Consider the following 13205-nt stretch of genomic DNA (forward strand, 5'->3'; position numbering starts at 1 on the left):
ACCAGAAAGTGTCCATTGTTTTTGGGATGACCTATTTCCTATTTATTCAGTCGCCTGAGTTGCAGCCTGTTTATCTCTGGCTTTTAAGCTGCAGTCTGCTGTCTCAGTGCTTGTCCAATTATCCCACCTGCTATGTAAATCACTGTTTAGGTGGCCCATTTGGCCACAAAAGTATGAAGGTTTGAAACTCGGTGCTATTAAAGATAGTGGTATTGTCCGAGACCAGGACTTCAGTATTCTGTGCATGCAGAAACTTTGATGTAGTTTGTCATGGGGAGTGGGAGCTCATATGATGTATCTTTAACCACTTGGAATGAGTGCCAACTATAATCAGGAACATGGAGCCCAAACAAGGGCCAGTGAAGTTCACATCCACTCTTGCATTTGCACTCAGGGCCTACAGGCCACTCACCTGAATGTAGGGAGGTTGAGGGGGTGGTTTTGATTCTCTTGGCATGACACTGTCTAACCAAGTCAGTAATGGTTGCATCAAGGCCAGATGACCATATGTAGCCCCTGGCTAACATTTTCATCTTTGAAATCTTAGGGTGGCTATGGTAATTCCATAAGAATCGGATGTTGCCATGGGCGAGGGAAAACTATGGAAACCCCAGAGGTGATGGGAGGTACTTGCTAGGGTGGTTGGGGAGGATTTAAACTAATATGGCAGGAAATTAGGAGCTATGTAAGGATTCAGGGTAGGAGGAATCAAGAACAAGATAAAAGACAGCAAGGAGAATAGGCAAAGTGATAGGCAGAGAAATCAAGGGCCAGAATCAGATAAGCACACAGTAAGTAGTAGTAGGAATGGGACAAGTAAGGTTTTGAACCTGAACACTCAGAGCATTCAAAACAAAATGTATGAATTAGTTGCGCAGATAGATATAAAGGGATATGATATCGTTTAGATAATGGAGACATGGCTCCTAGGTGACTAAGAATGGGAACTAAACATTGTTTTAATATTATATATTTATTAGTCACAAATAGGCTTTCACAGTGAAAATCCCCTAATCACCACAATCCGGCTCCCTGTATACTGAGGGAGAATTTAGTATGGCCAATGCACCTAACCAGCATGTCTTTCAAATTGTGGGAGGAAACTGGAGCCCAGAAGAAACACATGCAGACACAGAGAGAATGTGCAAATTACATACGGACAATGACCCAAGCCGCAAATCGAACTTGGGGGCCTGGTGCTGTGAGGCAGCAATGCTAACCAGTGTGCCACCATGTTACCCAATACAATAGAGGAGCAATTTTTGGGGTGTATATGGAATGGTTTTCTGGACCAATATGTTGAGGGACCAGCAAGGCAACAGGCCACCTTGGACTGGGTGTTGTGCAATGAGAAAGGATTAGTTGGCAATCTAGTTGTGTGAGAAGCCTTGGGGATGAGTGACCGTAATATGATAGAATTCTTTATCAAGATGAATAAGTGAAGTATTGATTCTGAGACCTGGGTCCTGAATCTCAATAAAGGAACTAAGATGGTATGAAGCATGAATTGGTCATGATGGACTGGATAACATTACTGAAAGGAAAGACAGTGGACAGGCAATGACAGACGTTTAAAGAACGAGTAGGACGTGAACTCTAGAAGTTGTTTACTCCTGTTTGGCACAAGAATGGTAACGCAATTGTGGCCAAACCATGGCTTACAAGGGAAATTAGAGATAGTATCAAGGAAGAAGCATACAAATTAGCAAGAAAAAGTAATAGGCTTGAGGATTGGGAGCAGTTTAAAATTCAGCAAAGGAGGAACAAGGGATTGATAAAGAAGGGAAAAATGGAGTATGCAAGTAAGCTTGCAAGGAACATAACTGACTGTAGAAGTTTCTATAGATATGCAAAGAGAAAAAGATTGACAAAAACAAATGTAAACCCGTTATAGCCAGAAATGGGAGAATTCATAATGGGGAATAAAGAAATGGTTGAGGAATTAAATTTGCACTTTACTTCAGTCTTCAGAAAGGAAGAGATGAATAATGTGCCAGAAGTGCTTTGAGAAACATGTTTTAGTGAGAAGCTGAAGGAAATCAGCATTTGTAGAGAAATGGTTTTGGGGAAATTGGTGGGATTGAAGGTGAATAAATCTCCAGGTCTTGATAATCCTCATCTCAAAGTACTTAAGTAAGAGGCCCTGGAAATAGTAGATCCATTGTTGGTTATTTTCCAAAATTCTTTGGACTCTGGAACAGTTTCTACAGATTGCAGGGTAGCTAATGTAAGCCTGCTATTCAAAAAAGAAAGTAGAGGTAAAAACAGGAAACTATATACCAGTGGGCTTAATGTCGGTATGGGGGAAGTTGCTAGAGTCTATTATCGAGGAGTTCATAACTCGGCATTTGGAAGATAGTGGTGTAATCAGACCAGGTCAGCATAGATTTACAGAAGGGAAATCATGCTTGACAAGTCTATTGGAATTTTTTGAGGATATAACTGATAGAGTTGACTCAGGAGAACTAGTGGATGTGGTTTATTTAGACTTTCAGAAGGCTTTTGACAAGGTTTCATGTAACTGACTATAATGTAAAGTTAAAGCAAATGGGATTACAGGTAATGTCCTGAGATGGTTAGCAGATAGGAACCAAAGAGTTGGCATAAATGGGTCTTTCTCTGATTGGCAGTCAGTGACTGGTGGGGTTCTGCAGGGATCTGTGCTAGGACCCCAACTGTTCATGGTAATGATTTGGAAGAGGGAACTGAATGTATTACCTCCAAATTTGCAGATGACACAAAATTGGCTGGGAGAGAGAGCTGTGAGAGGATGCAGGGATGCTTCAGCGTGATTTGGACAGGCTGAGTGTGTGGGCATCTGCATTGCAGATGCAGTATAATGTTGATAAATATGAGGTTATCCACTTTGGTACCAATAATAGGAAAACAGATTATTACTTGAATGGATGTACATTGAGAGAAGTGGATACTCACCAAGACCTCATAGTCCCTGTGCATCAGTCGCTGAAAGTAAGTGTGCAGGTACAGTGGGCAGTAAAGAAGGCAAATGGTGTGTTGGCCTTCATAAGTGAGAGGATTTGAGAATAGGGATAGGAATGTTTTGCTGCAATTGTATAGGGCATTGATGAGGCCACACCTGGAGTACTTTGTGCAGTTTTCTGGTGTCCTTTTCTGAAGAAGGATATCCTTATTATAGATGGAGTACAGCGAAGGTTTACCAGGCTGATTCCTCGTATGGCAGATATGTCATGTGAGGAGAGACTAAATTGGTTAGGATTATATTCACTGGAGTTTAGAAGAATGAGAAGGGATCTCATCGAAACTTAAAAAATTTCTAACAGGGTTAGACAGGGTAGGTTCAGAAAAAATGTTCTCAGTGATGGGGGAGACCAGAACTAGGGGTCATAGTTTGAGAATAAGGTGTAAATAAATCTTTTAAAACTGAGGTGAGGAGAAATTCCTTCAGCCAGAGGTTGTGAATGTGTGGAATTCACTACCATAAAATGTAGTTGAGGTTAAAGCATTGTCTGGTTTCAAGAAGAAATCAGATATAGTTCTTGGAGCTAAAGGGATCAAGGGATTAGGGAGGAAAGGGGATCAGGATATTGAATTCAGTGATCAGCCATGATCAAGATGAATGGCAGAGTGGGCTTGAAATTCTGAATGGCCTAGTCCTGTTTCTAGTTTCAATATTTCTATGTTTCTATGAAATAGCTACAAAGATGGTGGATGCACTGATTGTAATCTTCCATGAATCCTTAAATTCTGGAGAAGTCCCAGGAAAACTGCTAATGTAACATCCTTATTCAAAAAGAGAGGGAAACAAACAACAGGTAACTACAGGCCAATTTATCATTGGGAATGTGGTAGAGTCTGTTATAGTGAATGTAGTACCAGAGCATTTGGAATTACATAATATATTCAACCATGGCTTCATGAAGGGGAAATCATGCCTGACAAGTTTATTAGAATTCTGTGAAATTGTGACAAGCAGGAAAGATAAAGGGGTACCAGTAGATATTAATGTATCTGAATTTCCAAAAGGTGTTTGATAAGGTACCATACAAATGGCCACTTCATGAGATAAAAGCCCATGATGTTGGGATAGTGTATTAGCATGGGTAAAGGTTTGGCTAACTAATGGAAGATAGAGAATTGGCATATGAGAGGCATTTTCAGGATGGCAACCTACTACTAATGAAGTTCCGTAGGGATCATGATGGTGGGGAGATGTTGGGTTCTCCTTCATATGCCTCCCTTCACCCTTTTGCCAACCCGTCCTCTTCCTAGTTCGTCACCAATGGATTGAGAAAATTCAGCTCAGCTTGTCTAAAATTCTTGTTAACGTTATAGCCGTAGAGAAAAACATTCTGAGTTATATATGTTGTTCATCTGGAAACAGAAAGAAGATAGAAAGAGTCTTAATTTTAAGAACAATGTTTCATAGTTCTGGTGTCTGTTTGGAAACCTTTCATTGCTGCATATGGCGCTTAATAATTCTGGAATGTAACGTCTTTCAATTGTAGGTTGAACCGGGTGACAAAAAGGACAAAATACTGGTCTTCTTCAAGATGCGCCCAGATGTCATTACGGAGGATAATTTACACACCAACATACTTGTGTCGTCTATGCTGGATTCGCCCATAATTGCTCTTTACCAAGCAATACGTCAAATATTTGCGCCAGTACTTTTGAAGGTGACTATTCAAAGCTCTATTAAACAGTCACTTTTATTATCTGATGCCTGTTGACCAAAATAAATGAACTATGCTTTTTAAATTTTGTTTGTATCCACATCTGTTAATTTATGCTGCACAGTTCCTTTGTTATAAATATAATTTATAGGAAACAAAATGCACTTGTATCAGTTAATATTTTGGTAATGGTTGGGCTAGCACTTATTACCCGTCCCCAACTGCTCTCCATTACAATGTGGTTGATTCTCAAATGCCCTTTGAAATGGAGGGCAGCTAGGGAGAGTAATAGATCCTGGCCCTACCATTGACACCCACATCCTGTAAATGAATTTTTAAAAAGTCATATGACTGGGTGGGGCTAAACTCACAGAGAGACAAAAGCTCAGTTGCTGCTTGGAATCTTTAGAGAGAACAAATAGCTTTCTGTTTCTCTTTCCCTCTCTGGAGCTTGGAGACTGGGACCTGCTGGACAACAGATCTCTTTAACTGAAGTTCTGCTGTTTGAAAATATATCTTTCTCTGGAAGCTGCTGTATGGGAGTCAGAAGACATGTGCCTTTCTGTATCTCTGTTCAGAGGGGTTAAAAGGCTGAAAATCTAGCATCCACATGAGTTTATTTTTTGTGCTAACTGATTCTGAAGATGGATATATATCTGTGGGGATACTGCTTAAAGTGGAAATATAGAGATAGCTAGCTGTTAAGAATTATACCTTGTCATGTTTAAGTATTTGAATTATACTAATTCATTTTGTTATCTTTCAACTGTTGTTAACTGAAGTTTGTTTTAATAAAAACTTCCTCGTGGATCAATAGAATCATACCTGGAGTGAAGCACCTTATGCTTGCACTAAATCCAAAATCCAAAACATTTGGGGTCTGGGCTAACTTCATAATACACCTTGGAATTTGTGAACTGATCCTGAACACAACTAAGATGGAGATAATGAGGAATTTCTTCTCTCTAGAAGATTATTAGTCTTTGGAATTCTCTTCTACAGAGTATAGTGGAGGTTGGGTCACTGAGTATATTCAAGGCTGAGCTAGCCAGATTTTGACTTTCATGGGAATCGAGGTTTATTGGGGCAGGCATGAAAGTGGAATTAAGTCACTTTCATATCAGCCATGATTTTATTGAATAGTGGAGTTGGCTCATTGGGCCAAATGATCTATTCATGCTCTTATTTCTTATGGCTTTTTATTATGATCTTGTGACCACATTGTTCTACAGACTTTTGGCATGAACTGAATCATAATGCAATATATCAGAAAAAATCCACCTTGTGGGCAAAAGGATCTGGGCTCCTGACGTGTTGCTCATTGTTCCACAATTTTATTGGGCAATTAACATCTATAACTTGAATTACTCTCATTAAACTTATCCTTGACTAACTGAATTGTTAAAGATATAAAACTGTTAGGTGTTATAAATTTTAAATTGAATATACACTTGAAATGGAAAAAAAAATGGAAAAGAGGTGGAGGCTCCCTCGCTAAATATTTTTAAGACGCGGGTTGATGGGTTTTTGATAAGAGAGGGGATTAAGGGTTATGGGGAGAGGGCGGGAATGTGGAACTGAGCCACGACAGATCAGCCATAATCTTATTGAACGGCGCGGCAGGCTCGAAGGGCCTGATGGCCTACTCCTGCTCCTATTTCTTATGTTCTTATAAATTTGTGGAAGAAGGAGATGTAGGATGGGATTCATTGGATAGCTCTTTCAAAGAGTAAGCAGAATACAATTGTAGGACTCTACGATTAATATACTTTTTGGTTTTAATTTTAGGATGAAAAATGGAGTAAAAGTTTTGATCCTAAACTGCAGAATTTGCTGACTCAACTTGAAGCAGGCCTAGGATCTATTGTAAGACACTCAGATCACAGTTACAGTGGGACCAAATTTGGTGGAGAACAGGATACTTCAGGTTTGAAACTTAATGACTGGAATAAAATCACATTTAAAGAGTTTATTATTTGCTTTTCTGTTTCAGTAGTTTCACTACTTTCTGTTCATGAATTAGGTCACAGACCTGTCCATGATGGTTGGCAGCACTGTCTAATAATTTCAAAATTTGATTTAAACAGAGTGCAATAGGGGATACCTGTCTATCTTTTTCCTTTTGTCCAAGTGAAATGGACAAACTCAAGACAATTTAAGTATGTGTGTATACTTGTTCCATGACTCAGGTAAATGCTCCACTGTCCACTGCCACCCCCCGTTAGGTTTTAAAGTGTTTGTCATTCAACTTTTCCTGCCCTTTTCCACATTCATCGGAAATCTCAAATCAAATTTTGCCTTGTTTGGAGAGGATAGACGAACGTCAGCAGAAATGTAATGCTTTCTTTTGCTGATTTTGATCTGGGGAAAGGGATTTATGCAATTGGATGTATGGGAAATACTAGATTACACTACAAATGAGAGTTGATATGCTGCACTCAAAGGGTAAAAATCATCAAGGCTGGAAGTAAAAAAGTCTGTCGACAAGACAGGCCCCACTGGGGAGTGAACACTTTCACTGATGGTAATATTTATGTGTAATGCAAAATTACACCACATCGGGACTTGCTGACCAGAAAATCCTAGCTATGTGTTTGAGATTTACCAGTAGTCAGTGGGCAAAGCTGTCAATGCTCACACGTGAAGGAATTTTGATTTTCTTTGTGCAGTAGGTTGAGGAGATTTTGAAGCTTTTTGATGAAGCCATTTTATGCTCCTCAGGGATAACCAATTCCAACAAGCATTTGCAGTACTCTGCCTTAGGCAAAAATGATGTTTGTTTTGGGAACCCTTTAGCATATACAATATATTTCAAATTAAATGGAAGATGTCCATTTTACCTAATTTCCTGATCAACACCCTTGACCACTTCCCCTGAAAGTGCACGTGTGCTATTGACAAAAGGTCTAATTGAGGTGTTTAAAATTATGAGATTCGATAAGGAAGATACAGAGAAATAGTGATGGAAAGATTTTAAAGCTGTCAGAGAACTGAAGGCCATACAATGACTCATTTTCATGCTGTGTCATGGTCAATGCTGTCCCTTGATTTGAGTATGATGTCTATTCAGGATCATGAGTTTCTGCTGTGGTTTTCAAGTGACTGAACAGGCCAATTCTTGACCCACAGATCCTTGGACACATGGGGCAGGACCTCTCATGGGGTAATGGAATTTGTAGTGCAGGGTTTGCTTCCTGTTCTTTCTTTCTCAATGCTTTTCTACCTCATCATTAAAACATCGAGAATCAAAGTGTAATGTAGCTTGATTAAAAAATTTCTCCATTCTGAGCAATTGTTGGCAAGCTCCTCCCAGTCATTGACATCAATGTTGCCTTGCTTTGAGGAGACCTTTTGTTTGCGTTTGAAGATTAAGAGCTGAGAAAGCAGGATCTGGCAGGGGAGATGGTTTTTGGCATTTTGATGCAGTGTCTTGTCCGTCAAAGTTGCTTTCATAGGATTTTTGCCTAAATGCTTGTGGAGCTTGCTTCAAGGACACAAGTGTTTGTTGATGATCTTCCCATTGAATCCAGAGGGTGCAGTGGAACTGTTGCTGATGGAAGTTCTTTAGCGCTCTTATATATCACTGTTACATTTTCTAGGTCTCACTGCAGGACAGGAGTGTGGTGACAACAACAATATTGTACGCTAAGACCTTTGTAGCCTTTGTTGTCAAACACTCGCTGCTGTAGTTTGTAGAAAGCTGAGTTGGTGTTGGATCTCCTCGTCAACAGTGGCCTTTGAAAGGGGCAGCTGCTAAGATATTGGAAATGTTCAGCATATTCCATAGTTTTGCTTTCTACCACGCAGAGCAGGAGAAAACAAGGGGCAGAATCTTCTCCTCTAGCCAGCAGTGGAAATCCTAGTGGGTGAGGGATATATCACGTCATATTTGGCGTGATGGAGAAAGTCAGTTTCAGACCTGCAGGAACTAGTTCAGAATTTGACAGGTTGAGTTGTCCACTGATCTATGTTGGAAATTATATTTGCATCTCATGAATGCTCAACAAAGGGCCAACTCGCTGGAATTACTGTCTCCCTCCAAATTAAGTGCTGTGACCATGGACAATTGGCTGTATTTAAGAGGCATGCACCTGTTGTGCTTAGTTAATCAATATCTTCAAGGTCAGTAAATGCTGCTTTCACTTGCCTTTTAGGAATATTGCTGCAGGATATCAGATGCCTATAGCACAAACTGCACCAACGCTAGGCACAGGAGGCTAGATAAATGAAGAGGGGGGAAGATGGGAGGAGGGTGGTGGCTTTGGATTGTGGAACACGATAAGGTAGGAGAGGCTGGCAGGACTGGGGAATGTGGAACACAAGGAGAGGGAGGCAACGGAGGCAGGACTGGGGATGGGGGAGGTGCAGGATCGGGGAGGGGATGAGGGGAGTTGGGGATAGGACTGGAGATGTGGTAAAGGACAGAATGGAGCAGTGAAAGACTGTCCTGAGGCAAGAATTAGAAGCCTGTCAGAGGCTCTGCTGTGACTAAAGCTACACTGCTGTGGCTGAAGAGTGCTGGGGCTGAGGCCATACCAACAGTGGCATATTGAAGAGACTGTTCTTGATTGTACAGGCTATGTTAGAGGGCTCTGCAAGATGGTGTGTTGGTCCTGGACTTAGGTGAGGTTAGGCACCTCTGGATAGCGATGGGTCTTTGGGCATTTGAGTCTTGGTATTGTGAGGCACAGGGCTCAATTATGGCCAGGCACCTGGATCCTGTAAGGTGGGAGGGAGGTTGTGTGAAAAGGAAGGGTGTCTTGAGAAGGGGAGGGGTCAGGTTGACAAAAGGCATGGGGACATCAACATTAAAGGGTTTAGGGTGTGAATAGTAATATCCAAATGAACATGGATGGGGTCAAGGGTAACAGGGGAGGTAGAAGGGGAATTGGGATTCGGTGAGTATGGAGGAAGATGGGAAGAACGTGGTGGATGATAGCGGGAATTTTGAAGCTGGCATGTTGGATAAAAGTCAGCAGCATCATTTTTGATTTCTCCTGGGAATGCAGTTTGCAAAACAAGCTAGAAAAGAATCGATCAGGCAGGGGCCTTCGAGCTCGGGAAGAGTTTAGTATAGCAATTTCTGGCCGATTGAAGGGGCATTCTCTAAATTTCCTGCTCAACTGAGTGCTGGACTGAACGGTCTAGTACACAATGAATGAGCTTATCTCCTTTACTAATAATGCACATTCAGGCGAGAATCCATTAGTGTAGGTGCTGCAGTACATGTGGTTTAAATTGGCATTTGAAACTCACAGAGGCATGTCAGAATAGATGTGGATCAAAAATCAAGGTCCATGTCAGCGCAGAGACAACATGGGCCCTACAAACCTCCATCTTCCCAGTGCACTGGTCATGGCGTCCAACGCACCAGGCTGGCAGTCATGACTTAGGAGCAAGGAATGGGTGTCACTAGCAATTGTCAAAGCTATAACCAACTCAAGGCTAACTGTAGATCCTAGGACTTGGTTCTTTTGATGCTAGTTAAGACCCTCATTCTGAATGCGCAGTCACATCTGAAGGGAAAGTTCAGTCATGTTGTTCTCCAGGATGATATCATCGTGCAAATGGTGACCTTGGTATGGGATGTGCAGACTGAGGGAAAGTCAAGGAGTAGAGACTGCATTCCTGCTCTGTACATGGAGGGAGACCATTCAATGGGAACTAACACTAATAATTTGACTGTATGCCAACTGCCGTAGTTTTGGGAAACCCATTACCCTGTGGAACAAGAGGCAATGGGACCCCAAGGACACCCCAGAGGAACAGCCAAATCAACAAAAATGGTTGCTGTGACCATAGATCGACAGAAGATATAGCTAATTCATGGAAATGAGTGACTGACAGGTCTGCATGTGCCTTCGCTTGTCTAGTGATATATTAGGTCATATTTGCCATATGCTGAATGAGGAACTCACACTGCACAGATTTGGAGGGCATTTATTGTTAGCTGCATTGAAGGTTACTGCAATGCAAATCTTTTTTACCTTTGGATTCTTCCAGGCTTCCACTGGGGATCTTTATGACATCTCGTAATCAGAGACACAAAAATGCATTAGGGAGGTGACAGATGCCCTTTTCAATAAAGCTAACCGTAATGTGCAGCTTCCCATGGATGAAGCAAACCAAGCTGCCAGAGCTGTGGGATTCACTGTGACCTCAGGCTTCGCATGAATTAGGCTGCTGTTGACAGCACATAAGTGGCCTTGAGCGGTCCCTGGCAGCATCACGTGAGATTCATTAACAGAAAAGGATTTCACTCTCTGAAAGTTCAGCTAATTTGTGATCACAGAAAGTAGCCCCAGCATGTTTGTGCTAAGTACCCTGGGAGCTCACATGACTTGCACATTTTGAGTCCTTTCCACATGCCAGGATATTTGAAGACACATGGTGCTTAGGGAGTTGGCTCCTCAGTGATAAAAGCTACCCTCAGAAGACATAGTTGATGACAGCCATTTGTCAGCCACAGAGTGCACCTGAGGAGAGACACAATGCTGCATATTCAGTCATAACAGGTCCCATAATAGAGCAGACTATTGGTCTCTTAAAGATGCATTTCAGATGTTTGGACTGTATTAGGTGGGTTTTCCAATACTCATCGCTGAGAGTGCCCTGCACAACTGAGTGCTGAAAAGGGGGAAATGTGTTGATATAGGGAGACATGGAGAAGCCAGATATCACATCGCATGAGGAGGATTTAGAAGGGGATCAATCTGAAGAGGGCGAGGATTCAGATGAGCCACATGAGGATACCATTGTACAGGCACGATGTGGCAGACACGCCTGTGACGATCTCACATACTTGTAACATTCCCACATGCCTGTGACAATCTCTTATTAGTCAGACAACGAATAGGTGTCCCAGGTGAGGACAAAGTCAAGGGACAGCAACAAGTCCCAGTTAGGTTGAGAAAAATGAAAGGAGCAGAGACACAGGCTTTCAACTTAGGCTTTCAAGAAAGGAGCAGAGAAACCTTGCAACAGCTTTCTGGTCTGCCTTAGATATTCTTGCAATGCAGGAAGGAGTGTGCCCAGTGAGAATTGGGCAAATATAACACGCTGCAGCATAATCTCACTCTACTCCCTCTTCAAGAAGAGAAATAAGAAACTATGCTGTCTTATTCCAGCCAACAGACTACATAGGAGCTTTCTGTGTTAGCATTAGCACAGTCTTGGCTTCTCTACCATTGCCTCCGTATGCTGCCACTTTCAATAGTCACATTTAGGGATTGTTAGCGCACTGCTTTGTCTCATGTTGTCTGTGTTTGTCTGAAGTTAGAGATGTTATTTTTGGGTTTTACCTGAAGGCTGGAGTGTTGGTGCTGTGCACTGTATAAATATAGAAATATCAGCTTTGTGTACTGACTGTACATGGAAGTGTTGCATAAAGCGTGAAGGATGCAGGGCCTGCTTCCAGAATGACTGCTATTGATGGGATCAAATTATACATTTCAGGCACAATGTTGGGCATAGGTATTAGATTACATCTCTCACTTGTGCGTTGTCTGCACAGTAGATGACATGACATTCCTCATAAATAGGGCAATGTATTTTGATTCTCTTTAGCATGCCATGAACATTTTTTTATTTATTGTGCCTTTTTTGACAGAATGTACTTAAAAGTGGTTAAACTGTATCAGAAAAGTGATTTTTCAATTGTAATTAGACTTCGTAAAGGGCTCAATTTCTGAAGACAACAAACAAGAAAAGCAAATGTCTGGCCAATTTGGCCAAACAGACTATTAACAAAAGACTGAAAGTGGCAATTTTTGAAAAGGGTATATTAACACCCTGGGTGGAATTTTCCCTTCCTGCCCGTCACGGGCAGGGGTGGACCATGTAAAGGTCAGTTGACCTCAGGCGGGAATTTCTGGCCTTGGAGTGAGCACAGTTGGAAAATACCTCGCCTTAAGCCATCTCATATGACTTATCCAAGTTAACTGATATTTTGACTAAGGCTAGAACAGCATAAAGTAGCAGAAAACAGGTTGATTATTCCACATATTTGGCAAGGAAACAATTTACTGTGATTGAAGTCAACATAGACTTGGGTTATGCTAACCCCAAACATGGTGCAAAATGAAGATATATGGTCAGAATTTTCCAGCCCCACCCCTGCAGCAAGTTTTTCCATGGTGGAGTTGGCTCACCATTAGCTTTCAGCAGGATCTTCCTGTTCTGCCGAAGTTAATGGCAATTTGCGTGACTTGCCTGCCTCGCCACCATGGTGAGGTTTGACTTCAACGAGACTAGAAGATTCCACTCACAGTCAGGGCCAGCAAATCTTGCATGTAGACTTTATTTTATTGAACTCTAAGAGACTGTGGCAAGGGTGGACAAGAAATATGTGTTGAAAGCAAGCTTCAATCAAACAAGAAAGAGGATGCGAAAGTAGGTCCAACATTCATCATCTTCAACCAAACACAATATTGCTGGATTATGAAAGTAAATTATTTCAGCTGAAAGATGATGTGCCAACAGGTTATCTTTGAAACCTTGAGAATTGTTCAACGTTAGTTGTGGAAACAATGATCTCAGTAAAGTTGTAGA

The 13205-nt window shown here is 41.5% G+C and overlaps 1 protein-coding gene across 2 annotated transcripts in view; it reads left to right on the forward strand.

Moving 5' to 3' along the window:
- Window positions 1-13205, forward strand: part of dync2h1 (dynein cytoplasmic 2 heavy chain 1) — a 546351-nt gene that overhangs the window by 41240 nt on the left and 491906 nt on the right. For both annotated transcript variants that reach the window (XM_080197215.1, XM_080197216.1), the window contains exons 3-4: window positions 4488-4658; window positions 6444-6582. In XM_080197215.1, the coding sequence (XP_080053341.1) occupies window positions 4488-4658; window positions 6444-6582 (310 nt within the window). The remainder of the gene's footprint in view (window positions 1-4487; window positions 4659-6443; window positions 6583-13205) is intronic.

Source organism: Carcharhinus amblyrhynchos, chromosome 10 (genome assembly GCF_965287045.1).
Source record: "Carcharhinus amblyrhynchos chromosome 10, sCarAmb.v2.hapA, whole genome shotgun sequence".
NCBI classification, from domain to species: Eukaryota; Metazoa; Chordata; class Chondrichthyes; order Carcharhiniformes; family Carcharhinidae; genus Carcharhinus; species Carcharhinus amblyrhynchos.